The sequence below is a fragment of the Micrasema longulum genome, unplaced genomic scaffold, assembly GCF_059751315.1.
Source record: "Micrasema longulum isolate JH-2025_06_02 unplaced genomic scaffold, ASM5975131v1 h1tg000185l, whole genome shotgun sequence".
Lineage (NCBI taxonomy): Eukaryota > Metazoa > Arthropoda > Insecta > Trichoptera > Brachycentridae > Micrasema > Micrasema longulum.
In genome coordinates, this window is record NW_028277390.1 from 463,529 (window position 1) to 477,540 (window position 14,012).

At 35.0% G+C, this 14,012-nt stretch overlaps 1 protein-coding gene across 1 annotated transcript; it reads left to right on the forward strand.

The window, feature by feature from the left end:
* The first annotated feature begins 6,132 nt into the window (after window positions 1-6,132).
* Window positions 6,133-13,593, forward strand: LOC148283863 (uncharacterized). The gene is made up of 3 exons (XM_088243108.1): window positions 6,133-6,251; window positions 9,924-10,122; window positions 13,096-13,593. The coding sequence occupies exons 1-3, from the start codon at window positions 6,161-6,163 to the stop codon at window positions 13,493-13,495; spliced, it is 690 nt and encodes a 229-aa protein (XP_088099234.1). The 5' UTR covers window positions 6,133-6,160; the 3' UTR covers window positions 13,496-13,593.
* The last annotated feature ends 419 nt before the right edge of the window (window positions 13,594-14,012 follow it).

Here is a 14,012-nt window from a genome sequence, read left to right on the forward strand (position 1 = left end):
CTTTTAATCTGTTGTATTAGGTTAATATTAACAGCTCCCCAGGGGGTTGAATCCAGTCCTTGTCTACAAAAATTTTGGACAACTCAAAATATTGTTAAATAGCAATACATTATTTAAATCTGTAACCAGGCGGATTGAGAAGACAATTCTAGGTGTGAAATAGAACCAGAACCCTGCATGAAAATTTTCTACTCAATGGCTACTCTCACGTAAAAATTCAGAATAATGAAATAAGTGGAGATAAGTCCGCCTCATTGTGTTGTGATTGACGCGATTTTTGGCAAGGTAGACATAAAATATTGCTTCAAAGGTTTTTTAAAATGCAAAATTTCTTTAACGATGTTTTAAGTTCGTCCAAATTTTTGTAGACAAGAACTGAATTCAATCTTCTAGGGAGCTGTAAATATAAACATATACATTCCCTTCTCTAAAATCCTTCTAGGTTGTAATATGTCAATATTTCCTTATTCCTTGACCTGAATTTTAGGACTGATTAAATTTATCTTCACTCAATTTCCTAATCCAGGATTTTTCCTGAGAGCACAAGTCTTTGTGATTGCCGGATGAAGAATACAGCTCTGTATCTAAAATAAAACCAGAACCTCGGACTAGTGTTTTCGACTCGACAAACTAACATAATAAAGTATAAAAAAATCGAATTTACGGCAAGTTACAAGAACATGAATTTACTATACTCCTCCACACAGATTTTTTTATTATTTTTATTATACCTAATAAACGGATAGTTCATTCCTCTTTTTAAGTATTTTTAAATTCCCATTACATTTTTAATTTCTTCCTCCGTTCCTACCTACAGTAGTTTACTTCCACTTATTTTGTATCTTTTACTTATCCTCTCTAACTGTATATTATTTTCAAAAGTATTTACACAGCTGTAGCTCAATCACAAATAACTATCGACGTGCTAATAAGTAACATATGTTTATCGTATTCGCCAATTATTAAATTTGACATATCTATTATCATAATAATGTCAAAATATTTACGTTTCGCGACGTATAATCCTGCTGAGCAATCACATATTTCACCGGTGCAAATATGGAAAATATTCCAAAACGGCTATTTTTATTTATTTATTTATTTTTTACCATGCTATTTATTGCATTAGCTGGCGGCTGGCAAGCCAAATCTCAAGAAAAGCAGTCGCCATAGTAGTTGTAATTTAAGTTTCACTTTTTTGTATTAGTTACTCGTTACTATTTTGCAAATGCAAAATATTGTATTCTTTTTTATGGTAAACGCCGATTTTTCACTAATGAACTGTATTTATTTACGAGGAAAACAAAAAAACAAACCGACACGAGTGTTGACTTAGAGATTACACACGCGTTGACTTATGACTGTGATAACTTAACATTTTGTATCCCGGAGCCATGTAAGCACGTGATTATATAACCACGCGTTATGTCCCGAATCCGTGTTTTCACGTGGTTTACCAGCTGCCTAAAAAATGGCATTTTATTGATATCTAGTGACTTTTATTAGTACTTATTTGCTGCTGGTAAGCCTCATGAAAACACGGGACCGGGACACAACGCGTGATTATTATAATCACGTGTTCACACGGCTCCGGGATACAAAGCATAATAAAAGGAGTGATACCCTGAGACCCGGAGTGAGAGTGTATACGTGCGAACATTGCAATGTGGCTCTCCATAAAGGCCAATGTTGACAAAACTATCATACAAAAATGATTTTTAAAATTGTTTTGAATAAATATTAGAAGTTTCAATTCATTTAACCCAGTATTTTCATAATTATGACACTTTTAAGAAACCCTTCACAAACCATGAAATTTCACAAAAATGGGTCGGGCACAGGGTAAATTCTATGTGTATTCGGCCGGTACTCAAAGTGTTAATTATGTTCATTATTGTTCAGTGTGATCGTTCATTTGCTTAGCATGTTTTTAAACACGTCGATAGTTATTTGTGATTGAGCTACTGGTCAAAGCCTGATTCATTGTATGTTATTCCTTTATATTTTATTTTACTGGTAGGTAATACAACGAATATTCTTTAAATGACTTATTCCTAATATCCTAACTCTAATTGCTATTTAAATTGTGACATTCTTGCAAAATAATTTAATAATTTATTCCTTATTGATCATTAAAAAATCTAATTATCTCAGGTTTTATGTTTTATGACAAAAACAATATTACTCCGATCACTTTAGATTGAAAACAAGTTATGAATGCAACTTTATGAATTTTAAAAATACAGGAACTTCTAGTTTCATGATAATATTAATATTCCCATCGTCTTCAGCCAGTATTACAGGCGGTGACGTTTTTTGTTATGCGGTTATTTCCATTGAAAAAACTTCGATTTGGCAACATTCTTACAGTTCAAAACAATATTACTTGTATGTAAATTTAAAATACTCAAGCAATTTTTGTTTACCAAATGGTCGGGTGCGTAATATTCAACAACAAACAATACAAAGACGTATATTGATGATACGAATCTCCCCTTGATAGTTTTGGCATATATTGCGCAGTGGCAAAATGACCATTTAATTTGTACCAGACGCAAACGATGGCTATCAGCCACGTTATCCGCTTTGCACATTGTCAGTGGACACAAAGAAGGGGCAAACCGGTTGATCTCCGACCTCACGAGAGAGGTCCAGTGTTGATTCAACAGATGGTATTACAGTGGTTTATGAAATTGTCAGTTTTAAGAGTTACTTGATTGTCTATGAAAAAAATGTATAAAAAACCGATAGGAAGACCCTGGTTCTTCGAAACGGTTTTCGGGTATGTGAAGAGAGTGCTTTTACTGATGTCATTCAATGTCAAGTGCATTTATAATTAAAATAGTTTGCTTCATTACAATGAAGCTTTCAAAACAAACAAACATGTCAACCCTTCAACTTTTTATATTCAGGTTTTTTATAAATTTTGGTTTATAATTCTTATATCTTTAAGCATGGTGACATGTCAAAAATTATAGACCTATCAGTTTTTTCTATTGTTCCGAAAACATTTGAATCTATTTTAACAAAAAAATACAATCAATGATCAACAACGTCGATTTCGAGCTGCTCTTGAAGACAATCTTCAGGCTGATGTCCTTTATACAGACTTTTCTAAAGCTTTCGATAAAGTCAATCACACAATTCTTTATTCTTCACTGGCTAAACTACAAGCCATTGGTATAAGAGATCTTTTATTATCATTTTTCAGGTCTTACCTAAGTGAAAGAAAACCGTTGATTCAAATTAATAATTCATTGTCTTCTCCAATTGCTGTGCTATTCTGGAGTACCTCAAGGAGCCCACCTTGCTCCATTATTATTTAATATTTTTATAAATGATATTATCAATGTTTTTCAAAATACTAAATTCTGGCTTTTTGCTGATGACAACAAAATACTTAAATTTATTGAATATCTCGATGATTGTTTTCTTTTTCAACAAGATATTAATTGTTTTATGATTGGTGCGACATTAATTGCTTTCAACTTAACATTGACAAATGTAAAATAATATCTTTCTCGTGACGAAAAAAACCTATACAATTCAACTACAAACTAAAAAATAGTTTCCTTTCAATGGTTTCGCCAATAAAAAATCTTGGTATTACTTCAGATAGTAAACTCTCTTATAGTGAACTTATTAATAACATTGTAAACAAATCTCTCAAACTTCTCAGTTTTATCAATAGAATGACGACGGAATTCAAAAATATCAATACCATTAAAACTCTTTATTGCTCACTAGTTCGACCCCATCTAGAATACGCTTCTCCTATTTGGTCTTCATTCTACAGGACTCATATTGATCATATCGAGTCTTTCCAGCACCGTTTTTTTTAAGAAAAGTGGCATGTTCGTCGGATTAAAAAGGGGTAATTATTCCTATTACGAAATAGAGCAAACTCTCAATTTATCTTCATTGGAGAAACGCAGAACTGAGATGAACCTTATATGCATTTTAAAATACTTATTGCTAAAAATGATGTCCCATCTCTATTGCAATCGATTTATTTTTATGTTCCCAACCATCTTCACCAGAAGTAAAAATCTGCTATTTATTAAATCTTCTAGCAAGAGCAACTTTTGTTTTTGTGTCTCAATGTCCAGAATGTGTAGATTAGTCAATTCGTTACAAGATTTGGAATTCCATAGGATAGATCTTCCGGCTTTTTGTAGATCTCTTCGCGGCTAAAACAGTGTGGGATGAAGTTGGATTGGCATGGTTTAGCTTGAAGTCTTATGTCTTTCGTTTCTATTAATATATTGTTTACCATTATTGTATTGCCTTTGTTGGTCTTTGCTACATAGTTTTATGTTCTTTTTGTTCAGTTTCTTGTATTTATGTTTCTTCTTGTAACTGTTGTAATTGGCTTAGGCCGTAAATATAATAAATACATAAATATCTGTTTTTCATTATTCTTTTCAAAGAAAATTATTAATTTCTTCGAAAATGATTTTATACTTATCAACGTAATTAATAATTGCTTTTGATTAATGATGAACACGCTTACACACACCTGAAAACACTCACCTGAACACTTACTTTCATACAAATACACACAAACAAACCATTTTACTCACACATTTTACATACATACGCACACACTAAAAAATGTACCATAATTCCATAATTTAATATGTATGATATTTATTTAAAAACTTCTCTGATCTGTCTTTCAACCTCATATTTTTGTTGTTGTATATAATTAAATAATTGTTGACTCTATGTTTCTGTAAAATAAACAAATAGTGCAGGATATATTACTATGCTTTTTATTATATTTTCACTACGTTTTTACCCTTTTCTAAAAATATTGTTTTTGATTAGTTTTTTCTGTTTATTAATTACGGTTTTTCATATTTTCACTCGAAGCAAATAACCCTAGTTTGTATTAATGTATTAAATTATTTTAGAAGTAAAACGAAAAGATCAATGTTAATTTATTTTCTCACACCCAATCCATTTTAGTTTGGATGGAAGGCATAAGTAATTACACTTATTTAATTTAATTAGGGAAATATCACATACTACGAATACCGATAAAAATAGGTGAAATTGATTTAGAATAATTGATTGTATTTTCAAAAGCAATATGGATGTTGCGGAGAAATGTTTTCATACATAAACGTAAAAAAGAAATTCAATAAAAATACGTTAGTAGAAAAACGCAACGTGGTTTTTGTGATGTTAAGATTCATGATATTGTTCTACACAAATTTCAATGGCAGGAACAAATGAACATGAATCGTGACGTATTAGGAGCGTAGCTAATGGAATCACATTTTTTGCGGGAATTCAAAAATTTAAAAGTTTTCTTCATGCAACTAATAATTAACAAAAAATAATGGTGGGCAGTATTTTATAGATCTTTATTATTTTTAAAATATTTATTTGGGATGTGGTTGCATCGCAGAATGCTTAAGATATCTTGGACAGACCTGATAATGAGAACTCAGAAGTCTTAAGTCGAGCTAGAACGAACAAAAAACTCTTAACCACCATAAAAGTTCGCAAAATTTCATATCTGGGGCATATAATGCGTGGAGAAAAGTACAATTTGCTTCATTTAATTTTGAAAGGCAATTGAGGGTCACAGAGGGGCTGGAAGAAGACAGGTGTCCTGGCTGCAAAATATACGAGACTGGACTGGCTTCAGGACTGTGGAGCAGATTTTCCGGGCAGCACAGGACAGAAAGACTTTTGCCAGAGTGATTGCCAACGTTGGAGATACCTGACAGGGCACTAAGAGAAGAAGAAAAAAAAATATATTTTCCTTGTCCATATTTGGATCAATTTAGTTATTTTTTACAATCTTAGCAAATATATTTTATGCGATGTGTACATTGTACATGTCACGTCGGCTAAATAAATGAATAAAGTAAAAGTATTTTGAGTGAGATACGACAAAGTGAATAATTTAAATATTATTTTGGGATCATAAAAACGTAAGTGCCTCAACAAAAGCATATTTATCTCATTACATCGTTGAGCGTCGGTTTCGTTATTGACCAAAGGCCACTTGTAATATTGGCTCGCTTGCTCGAACCTTTCTAAATGAAACGAGATTTGCCGAAACGGGCGAGGAATAAAAACAGCTCGCTGGCTGCGGCGCGGCGGTCCGGAGTCGGCAGTCCGAGGCGCGCGCGAGACACGAGACATGGCTGCCGCTCGCTCGCTGCTCGCCCTGCTGGCGCTGCTCGCCTCCGTGGCCGTCCACTCGGCGCCCCAGGACGACAGGCCCGCCAAATGTATGTACACCATCCCTATTCGAGCTCCTCTCGGTGACTTGTGAGAAGTGCGTCGGTAGATTTAAGTAATCCTTCAAAATAATATTAGATATTTAAAAAACCTTCGGTACGGTACAGTTGAGACCATGATGAAAACAATCAATGATATTGGAGTGAAATCTCAAGAATGTAAACAACTAAAATCATACTTAACAAATCGGAAGCAGTATACCTTTGTAAATGAAAAACAAATCTAATACAAACAGTAAATTTTGGAGTACCACAAGGATCTATTTTGGGTCCACTATTATATATTTTATATATTAATGACTTATCACTGTACAATTTTAAAGGAAAAATTATTATGTATGCCGATGACATTGGACTATTCTATAAAAATCAAACAGACTTATTTACACACAATGACATAAACGAAGACCTAACTATATTGACTAAATGGACAAACACAAACTTACTTACACTTTATGAAAAAAAAGCAATATTATCCATTTTGAATCTAGTAAAAAATGTCATAAAGCAGATGCTTACATAAATATTGAACGACTCACTGAAATTGAACATTTTAAATACTTAGGACTAACAATAGACAGACAGTTGACATGGACAATTCATATCAACAATAAAATTAGCAAAGTGGCGACATTATCGAGTCTTTTTTTTAAAGCAAGAACTTTGTTCCAAAAACGGAAAAAAATTCTTTATTTCTTTTAAGACCTTTATTTCTTTAAAAATGTTTTTTTTTTTTTTTTCACGCCCATAAGGCTTTTACGTTCACGAAAGTTATATTAATATGAGTATATAAACAACATTTAATTTAAAAAATACAATATAAAGCAACAAAAGATAGAACATTGTTTAGAAGTAAAGTTGGTAAAAAAAAAGAACATAAATTTTAAAAAATACAATACAAAGTGATAAAATCTAGAATTGTGTTTAGAAGTTAAGTTAGTTTTTTTTAAAAAGCTAAAGAAATGCAATTAAAGGTTTAAAGCAGCTAGGTACATAATGTTATAAAACACAATATGAACAGAATATTAAGTTCTATTTGAAATGGAACATATACATTGATATTTGAAATTTACAAGACTCACGTTAAAGACATCGATGTTGTTAGCATATTGGTTCGCGAGTACATGCATCCGCATTACTGGTGAATTCGCGCTGTAATTGGTCGATGATGGACCGCAGTAAAACACAGTTTTACATCGGGTAACTCGACCAGGCACTCGCACATTAATCAAATTGATAAGTTCACATTATTATAAAAATAAGCTAGTAAAAGATGGTTGTGACTAGATTATTCGTCTTCTTCGTTTCCCCTTTCGCAGAGCATTGCATAGGTATACGAGCCTCATCATTTTTTTTTTATAAGAAGGTAAGATGATCAGTCTTAAGCTTCAGGTGCCAATTCACCTGCGGAATATCGATGGTGTAAAAATACCTCTTTAAATAAATATTGAATGTCAAGCGTGTCGGGAATCGAATCCGAGACCTCTCGCATGGTAGACAAACACGCTGACTATTATTAAACCACAAAGATTATTTCATGCATAAGTAGATTAAATAATTGAATAAATAGTTTTTGCTATTTTGTGATTGCAATTTTGTCATGAGGAAAAATGATAATATCCGACGTGAGGCCTTCATAAAAATGGTCATATTTACAGTGAAAAGGGTAATAAAAGCAGTCGAGTTAAATTCTTTAAAATTAAAATAAATAAAGTTACTTGATTTTTGTCAGAAAACCTTTTTTTTTAAATATGAGCAAAACTGACAGAAAGATTCTTGGTTTTTAAAACGGTTTTAGGGTATGTGGAGTTTAGAGAGAGTGCTTTCACTGTATCTGAACTTTTCCAGTAGAAATCGTCGATCTAAAAGTGCATCTTCAGTCGAGTCCGAAAGAGTTTGGAACTCCAAAGGACCTTTAGAGTTCTTTAAACAACTGTAACATATGAAATAAGCGACTAGTGTGAGGAAGGAAATCGGTAGTCAGATGGCAGAAAAGACCATCTCTAATTCTGAAAATGTTTCTTCTTTTAAACTTTTCCACGTTTTTCTTTCCTGCTTCCATCCGTGTCCCGCAAGTTCGGCGGTCTCCGTGGCGTAGTGGTCAAGACGCTTGACTCACGCTCCGAAGGTTCCGGGTTCGATTTCCGGTGAGAACTAAAAATTAAAATGTGATTTTTCTCAAGCCTGGGTGTTCTGTGATGTAATTCAACACTGTAATTGGGCCTCCTGGCCTGTTGTGGTGCAAAAACAAAATAAAATAAATATCGTCAGTCCATTTCCTCTGTGGTCTCCCAACTTTCCTTTTATTTTCGTAGGGTCTCCGATTTAGTATTCTGGAGGTCCACTTATCGACTTCTTGCCTCGCCACATGACCCCTTACTGCCATTTTGTCTTCTCACACTTTCTGCGATATCGTTCACCTTTGTGCGGCGTGTTATCTCCTCATTCGTTTTTGGGTCTCTTAAGGAGACATCCGACATTTGTCATTTCATAAATCGCTGAGATTATTTAATTTTGTGAACATTTCTGGCAGTAAGTTATATGGTTTCGAGACCGTATGTTGCCACCGGAAGAACACGAGAGTTGTAGACTTTGCCCTCCAGATTTTTGGGATTTCCTAATTTCTGAAAACATTTCCAAAAACAGAGCTAAAATAAGTCTTTAAAACCGTTGAAAACTAAAAAAGCGAATAAATTACAGGCGGTCCGTTCTGCCATCTGACTACCGAAATATTTTCAACATTCGTTTCTATTGATTATATTATTTTCCTTGTCTACAATAATTTGGACAAATTCAAAATATTGTTGATTAATCCACCTGGTTCACGAAGAAGTATAGAAATTAAAAAAGTAAGATTTTCAGGCGTTGCCCAGTATTTAGGTGAAATAATTCAATTATAGGAATCACATCCGCATAAATAGTGGTTTCAGTTCTTTAACTTCACAAACATTAACAGAAAAAAAAATTTAAGGAACATGGATGTTCAAATATGGGCAGAATGTTACCACAGTGTGTAAAGTGGCCACTTAAACCACCAAATGACAGGTCATAAGCCCAGTAGAAGCCTAGACTTCCATATTACATTCTCTAAAATGTTCGTCTTTTCTGTTGTAATATGTTAAATAATAGAATTTTATGAGCTTGTCGAATTCACACTTTTAAGTCTGAAAATTGTATGACTCACACACAATCATACCATAGCCGATGTACTTAAATGTCCTTTAATTGTAACTTTTAAGCCTGTGCAGCTATTTTACGTGTCATTTCCCCATATTAACGTGCATTTTTCATTAAGTTAGCTATGATAGTCAATCAAAATAAACATTGCGAGCATACGACAAAAAATGATTTATAAAAATGGCAGACTCAAATTATTTTGAAAAATCTTCAAGCATTAATACAACTTCGACATAAAGTTCAAAACAAATATATAAAAAAACGTGCTTGTTATATTTCATACCAATATATCTATTCAGATCTGACATCGATAAAACATTGTATAAGACAAACTTTCTCTTTACAGATACAAATTATTCAATCAAGAACATGAAACAATTTATTACACAATATCTAAAACACTTTTTTTTATATTCAGAAATACACGCTTCATATAGTATATACGAGTACATAATATAATTACATGATTTTGCGTTGTCGTTCCAGCTCGGCTGTCCTCCATCTTTGTAGACGATGTGTTGGTGGAGTCCACCCTGAACGTGCGGCGCAAGGCGGGCGCGGGGACTTCAGCGCGTGGGGGGCGCTCGCAGGGGCTGCCCCCTGGGGCCGCTTCCCCGGCGGGGGCGGGGGTGGACGGCTCGCACATCCTCACGCTGCGCAGGGACAAGAGGCAGGGAAGGAGGAGGTCAGTTGGCAACCGACTCACGGGCCGTATAACATAACAGCGAGAGTCGCTGCCGGCATTACTGATAGTTTACCGATCGTCCCGACAGCAACAATACCGAAACTTTTGTCAAGGTTTGGCGTAACAGACAAACAACAAACAACTGCACTTACATTCATCCCCTATTTCCCAGTTTCCTAAAGTTCCCTTACACGACGATCACCCGGTTCAAAACAGAAATATCTGTTTTCCTTCAATCCAATATTTCTTACCCGTGCCTCTTCATATCTGATGATCCACACTTCAAAATATTACTCTACGCTGACGACATTACAATACTCTTAACTATTATTAACCGACTACAACCAGCATTTTGACATACTTTTTGAAACTCTATTTATATTAAGATTAAGATGGTAAAAACAAATAATTACTTGCCACCGTAGATTCTAGGTTTCTAATAATATACGAGTATATAATATTATATTATACATAGAAAATATTTATTTATTTACATATATAAGTTTATTGTACATTATTTGAGATATAAGTCCCAACTCCATGGGACTAAAAGTTCTGTGTTGAGGGACGAGCAATTAGTTGACACAGACACATGAGTATATCACCACAAATATAGAATTAGAAACATAAAAAATATTTTTTTTTAAAACATACGTATGGCACATCAATATGGTAAACACTAAACTCAAACATTCGGAAAATCATCAAGGAGTTTCCTACTCAAATCCCCAAAATATTTTAAAGGAATAACCCGGGGATATAGAAGAAGGTAACGAAAAATACACCTCAACACCCAGACTGATTGATAAATAAATCATTATCGGATTTTTTCTTCTTCTTTCGGAACTGGCGAGAGTCGAACCCGCGATGCCAGTTTCACAGTTAGCTGTCCAACCAACTGCGCCACGGCACCTGTTTTATATTTAAAAATATATTTCAAAATAAAATTTCGTCATCATTGTCATTCCCTTTTCGCACCAAATGGTGCATAGGGCACTGTATTGGTATACCAACAGCAGCGTAACTTAATCATTTTTGCCATATAAAAATAAGATGATCAATCTTACGCTTTAGGTGCTAGCCCAGGGACTATGAAATATTCTTATGTAAAATCATCTTTTTAAATAAATATCTCATGTCAGGAATCGAACCTCAGACCTCTTGCATGGTAGGCAGACGCGCTGACCATCACACTACGATGCGGACATAAGTCCATAGACATAGTTCAGGAAATAAAATTTCACTGGAATTAATTTTTATAAAGTCATTTAATTTAGGAATCATTTAATCGAGTGAAAACCCACCCCCATCCGCAGCTGTTATAGAGTCCTGGGAGACTTTCTGTGAACCCCGCTATTATAATTAATTTACTTTATTTATTTATTTTTTCAAAAATATTTACAAAAAAAATTCTTAAATTAAAGTCCTGCTGAGTTGCATACATACAACTCGTCAGCAGGTTCTTATAAATTACATTAATTATTTACACTTAGCCTACATTAACAATAATTTTACTTGAAAAACAATTACAGATTACATTTCTACATATTATATATTGTAGGCCTCCGTAGTGCAGTGCTTAATACGATTGACTCACACACAGAAGGGTCTGGGTTCGATTCATGGTGAGAACACACAAATTTAAAATGTGATTTTTCTCAAGCCAAGGTGTTCTGTGCAGTAATTCACCACTGCAATTGGGTCTCCTGCTCGCCTGTTGTGGTGGAAATAAATAAAAATAATTCGAATTCTAATTCGTGAATGTAGTCAAAATCCAGGATAGATAATTGCGTGCAATCAATAAATATACACGATTTCTCTACCCTAGTCTCTCATAATGCTTTTGTTACAACATGATTGGAAGAAAAAAACTTTTTCAAAAAAAGAAATTTTCGACTAAAAATTACAAATATACAGAAAGTTATCAAACATCACGCATCATGATATAGAAAATACAAATCAAAATGCATACATTTATGAGAGTTTTTTTTTAAAGTTATATTTTATGTATAATTTATACACAAATATTTAGAGTTAAGCCCAATCAAAGATTACCGAGACACAGAGACAAGAGAGATATTTTTTGACATACCCGCCCCCGGAGGGAGTGACAACACAAACAATCAACACTTCGCACCCACCACGGTCAACCGACCCAACAGCGCACGCACCCTGCCTCCACGGGAGCAATATGCTTGAGTTAATTAGCCGCACCGCTTAACTTCTCCCACCTCTCACCTCCCACCGTGATACCCAAGATCGCACAAATTGATTAAAAGTCGTATAATTTTCTCTGTTAGAGAAAAAATCTATGTTATACGCAGGTCTCATCACTTCACTTTCAGACTTGCGATCATAATGTCTCTTTCATCTTTCATAATGTCGCACTGCCTCAGGATATGTTCCGCAGATCGGCGTCCACCGCCGCACACACTGTCTGGGTCTGAGGCAAGGCCGAGGCTACGCAACTTGCATCTAAACTCCCCATGACCCGAAACCGTTTGTGCGGTTTGATGATCAAATACCAAAATGTTTTTATCCATCCTGTCACACAAGTTCGGCATGAAGGACCACGTCCATCTTCCAGTATTGCTTGCAATACAACTATGCTGCTACTGTTGCCGGGATCTTTTCCTTATTTCTCTAAACAAAGAAGCCATTCACCCTCTTTCAGGCCTCAGTTCAATTCCGAGATGTACCACCGGAGTCCCTAATCTCAGAGCCTGCTTGATGACGGACGACCTCTCTAACCTCCAAATCTATTGGCAAAACTCCTGCTAAAACCAGAAGTACGCCTGTTTCCAGAGTTCAGTACGCCTCAGTCAGCGCCAGTAAAGGAATCCTCCGAATACTCAAGCGCAGAACGGATGCTCCCCGCATTAAGATACATTAACAATAATTTAAATGGAATTCTAGAAATTCACTGCATTTACATTAAATACAAATATTATGTACTATTTATTTCACTATCAGATATGGACAGCAGTTTCCTGGACAGTTTCCGCAGAACTTCGGGGGCTTTCCCCCCATTCAGCCCTTGACGGGGGGCGCTAGCAGCGCGGCCGCGCAGGCGCAGGGCTTCCAGGCCAACGGACCCCTCGGGGGCTTCGGGGCCTCGTCCGCCGGGGCGGGCTCGCAGGGTTTCAACTTCGGCCCCCAAGGGTTGTCGGGCAGCGCTGGGCTGTCTGGGGGCCAGACTTACAACCTTCCCGGGGGGCAGACCCTCGCGCTGACGTACGCCAACGGTTTCAGCGTGGGGCCCGACGGTAAGCCCACCATCTCCAAGGGCAACTCTATCGCCTTCACGGGCCCTAACGGCAGCCCCGCGCAGGGCTTCGGAGGGCCAAACCTGCATCACGACGATGAAGAATAATTATTTTTACATTAATGTATAGTTTTAATTGAAAATATAATAATATATTAACTTGTGCGTTGTTATTTATTAAAATAACTCGGGTTTTTCCAGTGCAATTTTTTTTAACCTTTTATTTATTTAATTTTTTGTAAATAATTTGAATTGTAAATTGGCGGGCTTATTACCAAAAGGCGATTTCTTCCAAGCGACCATTTAGATGAAAGTTTTATTTATATAATTCATGTTACAAAACATGAAATTGTATTTGTATATAAATTACCTTAAATCAATAATCAATACTATTACTCGACGAGAAAAAAGAATAAAGAGGAAAAAGGAAAGGAGAAGAGATTGAGGAAGAAAAATTAGATGTAAACAAAAAAAACATTTCTGTTCTGTATTTAAAACTGTTTTTTCTAGTTTCATTAACTACGTCTCTTTGATGCATAAAGCACTACAGATAATAAATAATTATCTTTAATCCATGAGGATATATAAACACCCATAAAAACACGTATGCTTACTTACTGAAAAA

What these genes read in the sequence shown, in the direction of transcription:
- LOC148283863 (XM_088243108.1), top strand. Translation starts at nt 6,161, where the DNA reads ATGGCTGCCGCTCGCTCGCTGCTCGCCCTGCTGGCGCTGCTCGCCTCC. An exon ending in GGACGACAGGCCCGCCAAAT is followed by an intron (nt 6,252 to 9,923) that starts GTATGTACACCA and finishes TTGTCGTTCCAG; the next exon opens with CTCGGCTGTCCTCCATCTTT. An exon ending in AAGAGGCAGGGAAGGAGGAG is followed by an intron (nt 10,123 to 13,095) that starts GTCAGTTGGCAA and finishes TTTCACTATCAG; the next exon opens with ATATGGACAGCAGTTTCCTG.